This window comes from Octopus sinensis, linkage group LG1 (assembly GCF_006345805.1).
Source record: "Octopus sinensis linkage group LG1, ASM634580v1, whole genome shotgun sequence".
NCBI classification, from domain to species: domain Eukaryota; kingdom Metazoa; phylum Mollusca; class Cephalopoda; order Octopoda; family Octopodidae; genus Octopus; species Octopus sinensis.
The window spans coordinates 165,524,669-165,538,922 of NC_042997.1; the positions used below are offsets into that span (position 1 = coordinate 165,524,669).

The 14,254-nt window shown below is 34.6% G+C and overlaps 1 protein-coding gene across 4 annotated transcripts in view; it reads left to right on the plus strand.

Annotated features, from left to right (window-relative positions):
• The window catches only part of LOC115209131, an 85,538-nt gene that overhangs the window by 29,006 nt on the left and 42,278 nt on the right, over window positions 1-14,254 (plus strand). For 2 of the 4 annotated variants that reach the window (XM_029777297.2, XM_029777289.1), the window contains exon 2: window positions 10,808-10,854. The exons of the other annotated variants lie outside the window; for them this stretch is intronic. Coding sequence is in view for 1 of the 2 variants with exons in the window: in XM_029777289.1 (XP_029633149.1) it covers window positions 10,808-10,854 (47 nt within the window). In the remaining variant the exon portion in view is untranslated. The remainder of the gene's footprint in view (window positions 1-10,807; window positions 10,855-14,254) is intronic. 4 annotated transcript variants of the gene reach the window in all.

The following is a 14,254-nucleotide window of genomic DNA, read 5'->3' on the forward strand; positions in this document are numbered from 1 at the left end:
GCACAGGAGGTACTCCAGAAGCTTTCTTACATGTAATTTTCAGTATAGTGTTGTTGTTTTTTATCATAGAAAATCTCGGGTAGTGATTTAGCAGTCTTTCCTGTTGTTCATTATTAACTTTTGATTGAGTATTCCAGGCTATCTTACCTGGCAGTTTGCTCACAGCTGCTTTTCTGTATGGACCGAGGGAGGCTTATAACTTTCTCTTCTCTTTTTTTCTCTCCTCCCTCTCTTCCTCTCTCTTTTATTATTTACAGATGTTTGTATCTTGGTTTCATGCAATCTGATCCCGCCCCAGTTTTGTCTTTGTTTTGTTTTTGTGGTAAACAAGTTTTACAGTCTAATACTTTCCCTATTCTTCTACGTTCATTGGAAAGTAGTCATGAATATTGTAGCCCTGTTATATTGATCTCTAACGTGAGCACAAGGTCATACGTTTTGTGATAATGATGAAATCTGTTCAATTCTCCCAGTCATTTTATCAGCTTGTTTGAAACAATTGAGTTCAGTAGAATTTTCAAATTTTTAGGTGCAGCGACTGAAAATCTGATATAAGGTTATTAGTCTCTCTTATCGGCTTCAGTGACCTCGGCCAAGCACTTGACTGGCACTTGATGATCAGTTGCCCATAACTAGATATGTTTCGACATTTTTCCTCCTATATGTGCATATTAACTAGGAGGTGAGGCAAAATAAGCAATTTACTTTTTACTTGTGGCCATGCTGGAGCACCGCCTTTAGTCGAGCTAATCGACCCCAGGACTTATTCTTTGTAAGCCTAGTACTTATTCTATCGATATCTCTTGCCGAACCGCTAAGTTACGGGGACGTAAACACACCACTATCGGTTGTCAAGTGATGCTGGGGGAATAAACACACACAAACATATATACGACGGGCCTCTTTCAGTTTCCGTCTACCAAATCCACTCACAAGGCTTTTTGGTCGGCCCGATGCTATTGTACAAGACACTTGTCCAAGGTGCCACGCCGTGGGACTGAACCCAGAACCATGTGGTTGGTAAGCAAGCTACTTACCACACAGCCACTCCTACGCCTATTTCTGATTTCTTGTTATGATTTTCCCTACCTGTTTGAATGCTTGCTTAGTATTGCATTATCGTTTTTACTGTTGCATTATCTTTGGGAGTAAAAATTGATCAGCATAGTTGTTGTAGTTGAATTTGTAAACAAGAATTTTTTCCTCAACTTTGATCCGATTGTAATTAATTGAGGTTGCTGATAAAATATCTGGAATCTTTTTGTTGTTTAATAATCAAAATTCTCTTCTCTGTTGGATTCCAATCTTTTCCTACATTAATGTCTAATTTCATTGTCAATTTACAAAAAAAAATACTTAAGTGGGGCAAAATGAGTAATGGCTTAATTTTTTAATTGTAGGGTCTTTAATTATAATCAGAAAACAACCACTTCAGCAGATCGTTAAGAAGCAATAATATATTACGTTGAGTTTTTAGATTTAGTCAAGTTTCCTCAATTTCTTGTGCTATTTTTCCGTGATCCACTCTTGCATTTTGACCAAAATATTTGAAGTTTGTCTTTTGTATGCTGAAAGGGAGCAGAGATAATTTTCTGAATTAGTGTTCTGGAAATGTTATAGTGTTTTTAATGTATTTAGAAAAGCTGGTTTGCTTAGCTATAGTTTTTTGTAAGATAGTGAACATTTGTAAAATTATTTTCTTTTTTATCAAAGTCGAAAATGCAGTAAATATTACTCATTGTGCCCCCTCCTTGCCTCCCACACATTTCTTAGCGAACCAGATCATCGTTTAAATCCGCTATATCCAATTTGTTTCCCTTCTCTGTTTCAAAATACGGAGCGTTACACTTTACCCCCACTATCTTTATAGTAGCTGTTTGTCAGCCCAAAGTTGTGCCTGGTCGATCAGATCACAGGTATTCAAACCGTAACCATCCCATCTTTTTCTTTTTCTAGATGCAGAGTGTAATTTGACGGATATTTGACTGCTATTTCTAGCAGGTCAAGCAACTCTGCAGAGACTCTCTCACCATTATCATTTCGTTTCTAGAGTTTAAAAATAATCAATGTTTTTTTTTTTTTTAATTTGGAATTCTGGGATGGTTAGTTTTGATTCTTCGGTTCTTAATTATTTGACTCTGGAAGGTTTGAAAAAAAAAAAAAAGACCATGGTGGGATTCGAACTCAGAACCTACATCGTTAATCAAATACAGCGAATTATGCTATCCGACGCTCTATCGATTCTGCTCACTTTTAATAGTTTGACAATAATGATACTGTTTCAGAATGTGTTGTTTCGCGAACCATGAGTTTTTGTTGTTGATATTTATATTCAAATAAAATAAAATTTAAATGTCTTTTTGTTTTATTCCGCTTTTAACGAGTTTCCATTTTCCGCAGTTTAGATGTCATTTACCTTCTTGAAATAGTCCTCATTAATATTAATTAGTGTTTGCATATTTAATGCTGTGAACTTTCAAATGCTAGCTAGAAATAAGTATGCAGTGAGAATAAAGATATCAAGCAATGGCTGATTTTTTTTTTCCCCGGAAAGGAGACGACTATTTCTTTCAACTTCTTCACAAAGTTGCTTAGCTTTTGATGTCTTTGCTCATTAAAAAAAGAACTGTGGGAGCATGTGCTCTCTCTACCCCCACAAACTGAATACTGTTGCATATAATTTCGAAATTACTTTTTTAATTCCTTAATTATAAATAGCGATCTACTTGCTCTCTCATATATGCGCCTGGATAGTAACTACACATTGATAACTACCATTTAAATATACTGTTGCAAAATTCAGTTACAGACTTAAACCTGTTGCCGGCCACTCTATTTTGTATCATTCGAACCATGGTTTCTTTCTCCTTTATTACCCTCATCACTCTCGCTTTCGATGTAAAGCAGTCATGGGCGCTGCCCTTCCTTCTCTTATTCAGCTATAGCAAAAAGAACAGAGGATATTTCAAAAAAAAAAAAAACACTTAATAGTTACTTGAGTCATTCAACAATATAACAGAATGTATTTCTTTTACTGCTGGTATGAATTAAACAATTGTACATTATCAGCTTGCTGCACTTTGTCCTGTTCGAAACCAATTTTCTACTCTAGGTCAGCTCTTAACTATATACCACTTTAGGTCAGCTCTTAACTATTTACTTCATAATATTTGGCCTAGTTTAGTTCCGGTTTCAACCATTTATTTTTATTGCGTATATATGCCATTTCAGCTGTCATTTCCTACCTAGCTCATTGGGACATTTTTTTTTTATTCTTTCATTTTCTTAATCCAGCTTGTAATATCCTGCAGCGGATAGCTTACCCGTCATATACTACACTCCTGTCTAATACGTTTGTATTATAGCAAGCAAATGAGCCTCAGTTTGGTTGCTCAGCCTGCTAAAAATAGCAACTAAATCTTCTTGAAAGCTCACTACTTTTCAAATAAGATAGTCCTAGACATACATAGTGTCTGGAGGTGGAGTGGGGAGAATAGATCAAGGATAGAATGTGTGATTGTAGATATCTTCGATCAAAGCTTATCAGGAAATAAACAAAATCTATAGCAATCTCCACTCCGCCCCTCCAAGTTTTCTTTTCTATTGAAATTCTTTCATGCCGTACTGAATATTTAATGAAAATATAAGTTGCATGAAGAAGAAGAAAAAACTCAATAGTTTGTTGGCAAATATAAAAGCTTAAATAAATAAATGCAAAGAAAACAGGATAATGGATTTTTATCCCTTATATTTTTCGTGATTATAAGGTTTCTTTATGGGCATTACAATTAATTTTCGAAGTAATGAAGAAGCTCTTCAACATTTAATATTTTTTTCCATATTTTCAGGTTTTTAAGCTTATTTGGTTTACAAATTGGTGGTCTAAAATGTAAAACAATACACTCTGAAAATATGTTTAAAAATTGCGTAGTCTAATCAATAAATTCTATAGATAAACAACATAAATAAACAACCTCTATTCTATAATTATATTATAATTCTTATAATATCTCGTCTCTAGTGCTATCTTAGCGTTTCGTTTGTAGCACATACAGTCCTGAGGTTTATCTTGCTTCCAGCTAAATTTATAATTTATCTAACCTAAGAAGTTTCACCCTTCTACAACTACAGGGATGGTTTAGGAAAACAAAAACCACTCACTTTCTTGTTCTATTAATAAACATCACACAGAAGCAACATGCCTGTGCCTTCACATATACGAATAGACACATGCTCTCTCTCACTAACACAAGCTCACACTTTTCTCTTTCATGGATAAAATGGAAATTAAGCTCTGATTGAGAGTTCAATCAGAAATTATTTTGAATGGAGGATTGTTATATTTTAAGATTACATTAACTCAGTGGTTCTCAACCTTTTCACTGTCAAGGACCCCTTTTATTTAAATATTTTTTCCCGCGGACCCCAGGATATTGAAAGGTCTGTCTGTTTAACATGTTCATAGATCCTCAGTACTACCTTTGCGGACCACAGGTTGGGAACCACTACATTAACTTACAAATTTATTCATTAAATTTGGATTAAATCGCCAACTATGTTGCATCTTTATTATTTGTTGATATTTAAATGTTTAACTGCAGGTGCAACTGGATAAACCCAGTTTCACAGCTCCTATGTTTGCAATAACTTTATGGAGAAAAGAAAATAGGCTTTGATACAAAATCATAAGTTGTTCAATATTCTGTGATTGGACATTAATTACTATGGTTTTGGGATTACGCTCATTGCATGCATCATCAATAAGTGTATTCTATCACATCGTTGCATCATCCTTTAGCCTTGTAAGTGAAACTGAGTACGCAGAAACTGTGCAGAAGACTATCAAATGGATTTCACCTATTCTTCAATTTAACACCATCGCCTAACCCATAGCTGATTTTATTCCAATTCTTTCAGGAAAACATAAAACCTTGACTGATGCTTTTTTTTCCCCCTCATGAAATTAAGCCATATACAAACAATGCGATATATATGAGATTCATAATTGTTCTTTTACAATCGTTTTTTGGTTTTTTTCCCCTTTATACATCTCAATCTCATTTCATTTGTGAAACCCAACTTTCTTAAATCTGCCTCAACTACATTCTTCATTCTTAGATTCTAAATTGTCTGCTAATCTGGTTGCAGTCTTTATTTGTAATTTCTTCTCTGAAGTTGTTAGATCATTTTGAAAATGACCCAACTGAACTCTATGATGTAAAAATTTTTATGTTAGAAATGTCTTATTCTTAATGTACCTTGTGTTTTTTCTGTGTTGTCAATACAGTTTCCTCTTTCTTCCTTGCACACGCTCTGAGGTTTGATACCTTTTCCTGAGATTTATGAGACTCCTGATAGCAGATTGTGTGGGCTGATGTGTGCAACTAAAAATCTATATTGTTGACAGTTATATATTTGCTAGTGGTACCTTTCTTTGTTGCCTTGGTCTTAGCCACAACATTCTCACTTACATGTATGGTGTCTAATTGGTGTCAATTTCTTTTAGTAGGCCTGAAAGAAATGAAGCCAGCGTACTCCACTAGATGGATAATGTCAGTATGCATATATGACAGAGTGTAAATGAATTGAGAGAAAAATTGGGTATATGTGGCATCACCAGATGTAGTGTGCAAGAAAGAAGATTGTGCTGGTATGATCATGTGATGCATATGGATGAGGACAGCTGCATCAAGAAGTGCTGATCCTCTAATTGTGGAGGGAACGTGCAGAAGGAGTAGACCCAGGAAGATGTGGGACAAAGTATTACGAAAGGATCTCCAGACGTTGGGCCTCATAGAGGGGTTGACAAGGGACCAAGACATCTTGCAGTTTGCTGTGCTTGAGAAGACATATCAAGCTAAGTAAAATTGTGGCTGTCCTTGCATACAGGCATGTCCCCTACATCTCTCTTCAGCTAAGTGATCCTAATCTTGTGAGTTTATGGGTGCTGGTGCCATATAAAAAGTGCCATGTAGAAGTGTCTGTGCTGGTGCCACAAAAAAGCACCCATACACTCTGAAAAGTGGTTGGAGTTAGGAAAGGCATCCAGCTGTAGAAACCAGCCAGATCCTGTCAAACTATCCAACCCATGCCAGCATGGAAAAGAGATATTAAATTATAATGATGATTAAATATTATATGGCGTCTTTTCCCTGAAATATCTTTCTCTTGACTATGACATTTAATGATATCTAATGTCTTCTCTTGAGATGATTTTCTTGTAGACAACACTCCCACAGGAAATGTTTTCTCTCTGACTGATGTATCATTTTAGACTATCTCAAAGACAAGCCTCTGCATGCATTTTGTTTTGATCTTGGTAGCTCGCCCCTCAGGTATAGATAACAAATCATTTGGACATGTTGAGTTAGACTTGTGTTTTCTTCAGGAGACAATCTACCTCTCATCTATTTAGCACAAATGAATCTGAAACTAAATACCAACCTTTAAAAGTCATGTGGGGCTTTGAAACGATTTACATTTATTTGCATTCATTTGAAGTGTAAGTTAATGAAGCTTGAAACTGAGCTCCCTGTTTCATTGAGAAGTCTTACTATGAAGAGGGAGTTTACTAAATCATGGGTATGGTAGAGGATTTGATGTTATATTGGTGATAGAGAAGTTATAGGGTTATAGTCATAAATGTATGTGTAGTCTATTAAAGGTTTTTATCCTTTGTAAGCTTTTCTGTATGTTTCAAAGTTAGAAATCAGTATTTCTAATTGTTATTTTTTTGTGGATGTACATACGTATTTAGGTAAACATTCTTTGTTTGTGTAAATGTTGTAAATATGAACTTTATACATGTGTATACTTGCATTTGTGTGTGTGTGTACCATATAGTTATTTCTTTTATTTATTACTATTCATTTTATATCTAAACCAATTACATTGATTATTGGTTTTGTATTAAATTTGAACTTTGTTTCAGCCAAGGTGCTCATTGCATATCAACATTAAGAAACATAAATTAGTAGGTCTATAACATAGCTATTTCTTCTAGTCTAAAAGAATGAAAGGTCAAATTGACCCTTGACTGATTTAAACTAAAACCATAAACCGCCAAAATTCTTCAACTGCTTTAGTCATATATATATATATATATATATATGTATGTGTGTATACTCAGTATCTTTTGTTGCGAAGTCGGTTGTATTAAGGGTTTGTATTACTGCTTCATAACCATTGGTCCCCTTTTTAATAAATATAACTTAACCCTTAACAGTTACTAATCATTTGCTCTTCGCATCTTGTAGTAGTAAGTAGTACTATTGCTCCTGTATTTAGAATGGTTCTTTATCTTTACTTTACAGAATGTTTTCTTATGCTCAAGGGAAAAACCATTTGCCGATGAGGCAAGCCTGGCATCGCAAACTACTTCCAACCTTTAGCTAATTATTGCTCCGTCCTCTTTCTCTATTTCTTTCAGTTTGCCTGCCTAAGATCACCCCCTCCTACTCTATTCCTACACTGTTCTCCCTGACTTTCTTGCTGTTTCGTTGCTTAGATTCCATAATAAACACCCAACGCATTCCTGCTTAACAGTCTCATATTTTCCTATTAAAAATTACTGCATTCTGTTATAAATAGGGCCTATATACATATATATAATGCCATGCACGCCTGCTTTTCTACTATAATTTCATAATTTCAAGGGAAAAATTATAAGACACTTTTTACAAATGTAAATATTCTTCGAATGAAATTGAATGACTTCAAGCATGTTCGATTTTATTTGTATTTCTAAAGCTATAAATCACTGTAAATTTATCTTCCGTTGTTGTTAATTGACAAATACATAGCCCCCAAATCACAGTCAATGTAAATATAAACAAAAACAAAACGTTAAAACATTCTTTAAAAAAATAAATGAAGAGGTGTTAATTAGAAAAATATAGAACAGCGCACTAACCATAAGACCTTATTATACTAAACTGAAAAGCAGGACGTCGCCAATCTGCGAGGGCTTGTAAAGGTTAAAGTACTTTCCCTCGTTCTCCAAGTAACCATTCAGTAAAATTAATACATTTGCTTTGGTACGCTATAATTTAATTCACCTGCAAGCCTTTCAAGTTGTCTCCCTTAGTTGTCATTTGCCTCCCTTCAGTGTAATTCGGTCTATTGCCGTCATTTCTAATTATTTTCGCAAGTCAACGGTGTAGTACCTATTAGGTTCCTCATCTCTTAGAAGTGGATTCAAAAAGATTAAAAGCGAAGTCGATTCCGGCGGGATTTGGACTTAGAACCCCTGGAAAAAATTCCAAGCAGCATTTCTTCCTTCGCGCTAGTGATTTTGCTAATCAAATGTAGTCCTTGCTGACAGAGATTAAAATACGAGGAGGTTTTACGGTTGAAAGGTCTCTGATAATAAATGGGCTTGATCATGTTTGACCTAGAACCAAACAACAGAGGCATAATTAATGATTAGTTTCTCCACCCCGATTTTATTTCATTATAACAATCTGAAAAATGCATATTTTTATATATGAAATTTTGCGGAGATACGTTTTTGAGATTGTAGATTATAATGCTGATAAAATTTAGAAAATAATTTTGGTGGAAAGGTCGTTTCAGAGCATTATTCCTCCCTCACCTACAACTTTGTTACCAAACAATACTAATTGCTTTAACATTTTCACTTTTTTTTTTTTATCGGATTTATATGTGAAGTATCAACACTACGAAACCTAGTTTCCGAAGGTATTTCCACAGAACGCCTTTGAAAAAATACGTATTTTAAAGATAATCAAGAAGAAACAAAATCAGTGTGGGGAAAACGATCTGTTAGTTAATGAAAAAAAAATTTTTTTTTTTGACACTCTCCTTCCTAGACAGTGGGAAATTACGTAGGGCGCTCCAAAGTGTAATCTCTTCAGATGTGCATGTTCTAAATATAAAAAATTATGAATTTTCCACGAAAAGAAAAGTGGGACGAGCTTTTGTCCTTCAGCCTTTTCTGTAAATTTTCATTTTGGCAGTTTTTGAATTGGGCTGCTATTTCTAGGTCACGCGGCCACATAGAGGCTTCTTCTTTTGCTCTGAACATGGAAAAAAAAAGCATAATTGTATAGTTGTATCCAACAATCGTGACAAGATCATTTGCCTCTTTAATTGCTTTTACTTCAGTTTATTAGGATCAATAAGTGAGTTTTACTTTGTTCTAAAGTAAGCATAAGAGAAGGAATTGCAGCGGGGAATGGAAATAGAATTGAAAACTGCAAAAATAAAGAATTCAAAAAATAAAATTTTAATTACACATATAGGATCGGAAATATTAGTGTTTTATTCACTAATTTTGTTTAATGCATTTCACCAAAACTTCCGTCACCAAACTTTTAATCATAACAGAATTGAGAATGTAGAAATTACGTAACTGACCCAGTTGATTAATTTCCGTCGTCATTATCAAAATACAAACAAATACTCACTTTCGCTCTGACAGTGAGATGACAACTATCTCTCTCGGTTGAAATGTTATGTCTGTGTTGGGCTTGTAATAGGCAGTGCACTGAATAACCCTGTCCCTACTTTACCCGACCACAAAGTAGCTATGGTCACCTGGTAATTTTCATTGAACTTATCAGTTTTCCATGACATTTGACATGAGAAAGTTTGAATTAACATATATTGAAGGTATAGCTCCTACAGCAAAATAAATGTCTTTGTTATAGCTTCGTATAAAAACAAATAGATGAGCCGTTAGATCTGCTGTAAATATATCCAAGTTTCATGACAACATGCCTTGAAACTTCTGCAGATGCTTTCTTTCTTTGTAGCATCACTAAGATTCTCCTTCAAATTGATTAATAATTTATGTGTAGGTCTTAAGTGAAATGGAAAATAGAAATAACAGAATGTAATTAGTTTCTGTATAACGAGTAACAAGACTATGTTCATGTGTGTGTGTGTGTATATATATATATACACATACATACACACATGCAAGTGTGTACACCTATTCATGTATATGCACATGCATACAGACATGGACACAGACATACACACACACTCACACACATGATGGTGGAGGTGGTATATCTCTTTCATTCAGTGGTGAAGGTTCAGCTGTTTGATCCACTGAACTTCTTGCTCTTGAATTATCATGTAAGTGGTTAAGCATTCCACAGAAACATGTACCCTTAATGTAATTCTCAGGCAAAATCACTGTGACACAATTTAAAGCAAGGCTGTACTTTTTGAATTACAGCTAAAACTTTTGAATAATTTGAGTGAAGCTGTAATATATTGAATTAATTAAGGCTTATATTTTTTTCTGATACTAACTCAGTCACTACTAACCCCCTCATTCCTCCACCTCTTGTTAACCTTATCGCATCTAAATCCACCAGCTCCACACAAACCGCTATGTCCAGGCTTTACTCTCCAAAATATCAGTCCTTTGGAATCTCACCCTTGCTCTTGAGTTTCCTGCACGTATTGAGCTGCAACAGTTTACATCGAACGTTAAAAGCATAAAGCTTGCCTGTCTTAGATGGCCTGCTGAGATCATGAACATTTGTCCTCAGACTCAGTAACTAAAAACCACACACAAAAAAAGTTTTAAACAGATCTCTTATCAAATTTTTTTCCAAATTATTGATAAAATTTTCACTTCCTCATAATAAATTTTCTAGCAATATAATTTTCAATTTACTTAATTAAATAGCTATTCTCTTTCAATATGACCATTTTAGATATAACGCTGAAATATTATTGTAAAATTCCCATCTTTTACAACTAAACTATATAGTCTATTCTTATATGTCTTTACCCATTATTATTTTAATTTATAACTTTTCTCTTACAGGTTATACTGTTTATTTTCAGTAAGGACCAAAGGAATTTGCAACCAAGGTTTTCAGTTTTTTTCTTTATTATTTCTTTACTTATTTGTAACAGATGTTTTTTTGTTTTTATCAATCATATATCAATCTATTCTGGAATATGAGGACATTGTTTTTATATAATATTTCAAAACATATACCACCAGGACATAACAGCTTACCACAACCCAAGGAATATATTTTTCACAACAGAACTCCATAAAATATAAAAATAATGCTTAGAGTAACAACATTTGTTTACATGAGAAATAATATAGTGCAATTTAAGCCTCAAAAAAATTCTCAGACAAATCAACTTTAATAATATTCTGAGTTCAAATCCTGCCGTTATCTACTTCACTTTTTGATAAGTCTGAGTATTATACTGGTGTCTAGTATAATACTCAGACTTATCAAAAAGTGAAGTAGATAACGGCAGGATTTGAACTCAGAATATTATTAAAGAATGAGAATCTAAGCCATTAGTGTGGTGTCACCCCCCCTCCCCCCATCTTGTTACTCTATTAACTTTTTAACAACTTTCGTAAAATGTTTCTTTGCCATTAGGAGAGATGAGCTATGAGTTTCGAGTAAGGCCAAACAATCAGATGTCAATTAGTCTTCTTAAGCTTAAAAATTATAGAGGAAAAACAAAAGAATGTTTTGGATATATTACACATTTTGTTACTCATATTTCTGTTGAAATACAGACTTTGTTTCTAATTAATTCTAGAAATAATGAAGAATTTGTTATAACTTCGTCATTATTAAGCTGGTGTTTGGAACTTATATTAACATGGAATTTTGGAAGAAATTTAGATCACTTTAGAACAGGAAATTTGTATTATAGAAGTAAGGGTGGTCACAGGTTGTTGGTATCAAAAAGGTTAAATCAAATTCTAAGATTTCGAGACTCCAAGAAAGAATGCCCTTGTGTTTTGAAAATATGATACTCAAAATGAAGTATATAGTATTTAAAACCATATCCACATGCATACACACAAAGACAGACTAGTTTAGTGTCTGGTAAAAATGATGGGTTTTATTTCTATCTCATTGTATTTTTTAATGTTTTTCTTCGAAGCTTTGTTCCATTTTCCTGTTTTGTGTGTGTGTGTATCTGTTTCACTCTCTTATTTTCTTTTAGTGAAATTCTGCCTCTACCTCTTCTCTTTATTTCGCATTGTCTCCCCTCCTTCATTTTGATATCATACATATATTTTTCTTGCTCTCTCTCTCTCTCTCTTCTTAACCCTAACATTCACCCATTCTATATCTCTTATTCATTACACCTCAAATTCCCTCTTTCTAATGAGCTTATCTTAATTCTGCTTCTCCCTATTTATTTCTTCCACCCTTTCACTGACTGTTCACTCCACTATTATGTGTCTGCTGACAATTTCTCTTTCCTCAACCTACTCTCTAAATAATATCTTACCTATCTATTTGTCTATTCTACTTCCCTCCATTTATTTCTCTCTCTTCCACTTCTCTCAACACAGCCACTGATTTCCCCCTGCATTACTGAGAGAGGGTAACCCACAAACAAAAAAACACATATGACTTTAGGGTTTTTATGTACTAAGACATAAAAATGCATAAAAATCAGTACTTGAAGAAAAATAATAGTACTCTATATCTCCAAAAATTATATAGCAAAGTTCATTATTTTGACTCGTTTGTATGCCATAGGGCTAAATTTGTATTTGCTGGAGATGCATATTAATTAATTATTGCACCCTTAGTTTGGGGTTGTCAAAATATGTATTTGTAGTTGACTCGCAGATAGGTTGCATTATAATTTGGTGGGTTACATCGCCCTTTTTTAATGTAAATATAACTAATGCCATGGCTGTGTGATAAGAAGCTTGCTTCCCAACCACATGGTTCTGGGTTCAGTCCCACTGTGTGGCACCTCAAGCAAGTGTCTTCTACTATAGCTTCTGGCCAACCAAAGCCTTGTGAGTGGATTTGGTAGATGGAAACTGAAAAAAAGCCCATCGCATATATATATGTAAATATTTGTGCGTCTGTGTTTGTCCCCCACTACGACCACCACTATTGCTTGACAACCGATGCTGGTGTGTTTATGTTCCCATAACTTAGCGGTTCAGCAAAAGTGACTGATAGAATAAGTACTAGGCTTACAAAGAATAAGTCCTGGGAGCAATATCTTCGACTAATGGTGATGCTCCAGCATGGCCACAGTCAAATGACTGAAGCAAGTAAAAGAAAGCAATAAGAATTTGAATCTATGTTGTCAAAAAGACAATACTCAAACTTCCAGTTTCTACGTTCTAGTAAACAGATGTCAAAAAAAATGTTTCCATAGCAACTTGGAAACTGAAAAGCCCAGGCCCAGGGTACGCACCTGGACTACTGAGACGCCACTGTCTACTTCAGATCCCTGAGATGTTTGCACCTCTGATTTTTATTGAAATTTTTGATTAAAAAATGTGTGACCTATCTGCGAGTATATACGGTATGTCTAGTAAACATACATTTAGCCTTGGTCTGCAAATAAATCTCATCATTAAGCCACTGCGCCCCTCTCTGCAGAAAGAACAGAGAAACAACTTGACTAGTTTCACCTGGTTATTATTACTGATTCATTAAAAGTATTTACTTCACTTGTCATTCAGAGTGAGAGATAGGTGCTAGTTTACAACTACCTACCAGAAAGGTGATAAGCAGCACTCTATTTACAAATTTTCATACAAGTACGTTCGTTGGGAATGAATATTAATTAGCTACAGTACTGAGACAGTATAGCTGGCAGAATCGTTAGCATGCCGGGCGAAATGCTTAGCAGTATTTTGTCTGCCGCTATGTTCTGAGTTCAAATTCTGCTGAGGTCGACTTTGCCTTTCATCCTTTCGGGATCAATCAAATAAGTACCAGTTACACACTGGGGTCGATGTAATCGACTTAATCCATTTGTCTGTCCTTGTTTATTCCCTCTATGTGTAATCCCTTGTGGGCAGTAAAGAAATAAGTGTGTTTATACACAGCAAAATAGTTACTGCATTGTGAACATTGTTGCACCTGATCCTGATTTGATACAGTGGTTGTGTGGCTCCTAGGGCCATCATTGTTGATGGAAATGATACTGTGAAAAAACTCACAATATTACTGTTTTTTAGCATAGGAGATTGTTTGCTGGCTGTAGCAATAGGTTATGAAGTTCACACAAGTCCCAGCTCATCAGAACTTATTGGGATGCTGTCACTGAGTATGAGAGAGGTCATTTTGCAGTAGCTTGTACATTCATTCCTGCACATAGTTTATTTCAAATAGATATACAAATATCCAACAAATGTATTCAATAAAGAAAAAATATATGTATGTAGTTATTCTTCTGTCTATTTAAGCCAGTATGGTATGGCCCTGCTAGGTCACTGTCATTGGTATTTAGTGACTGATGTAGCTTG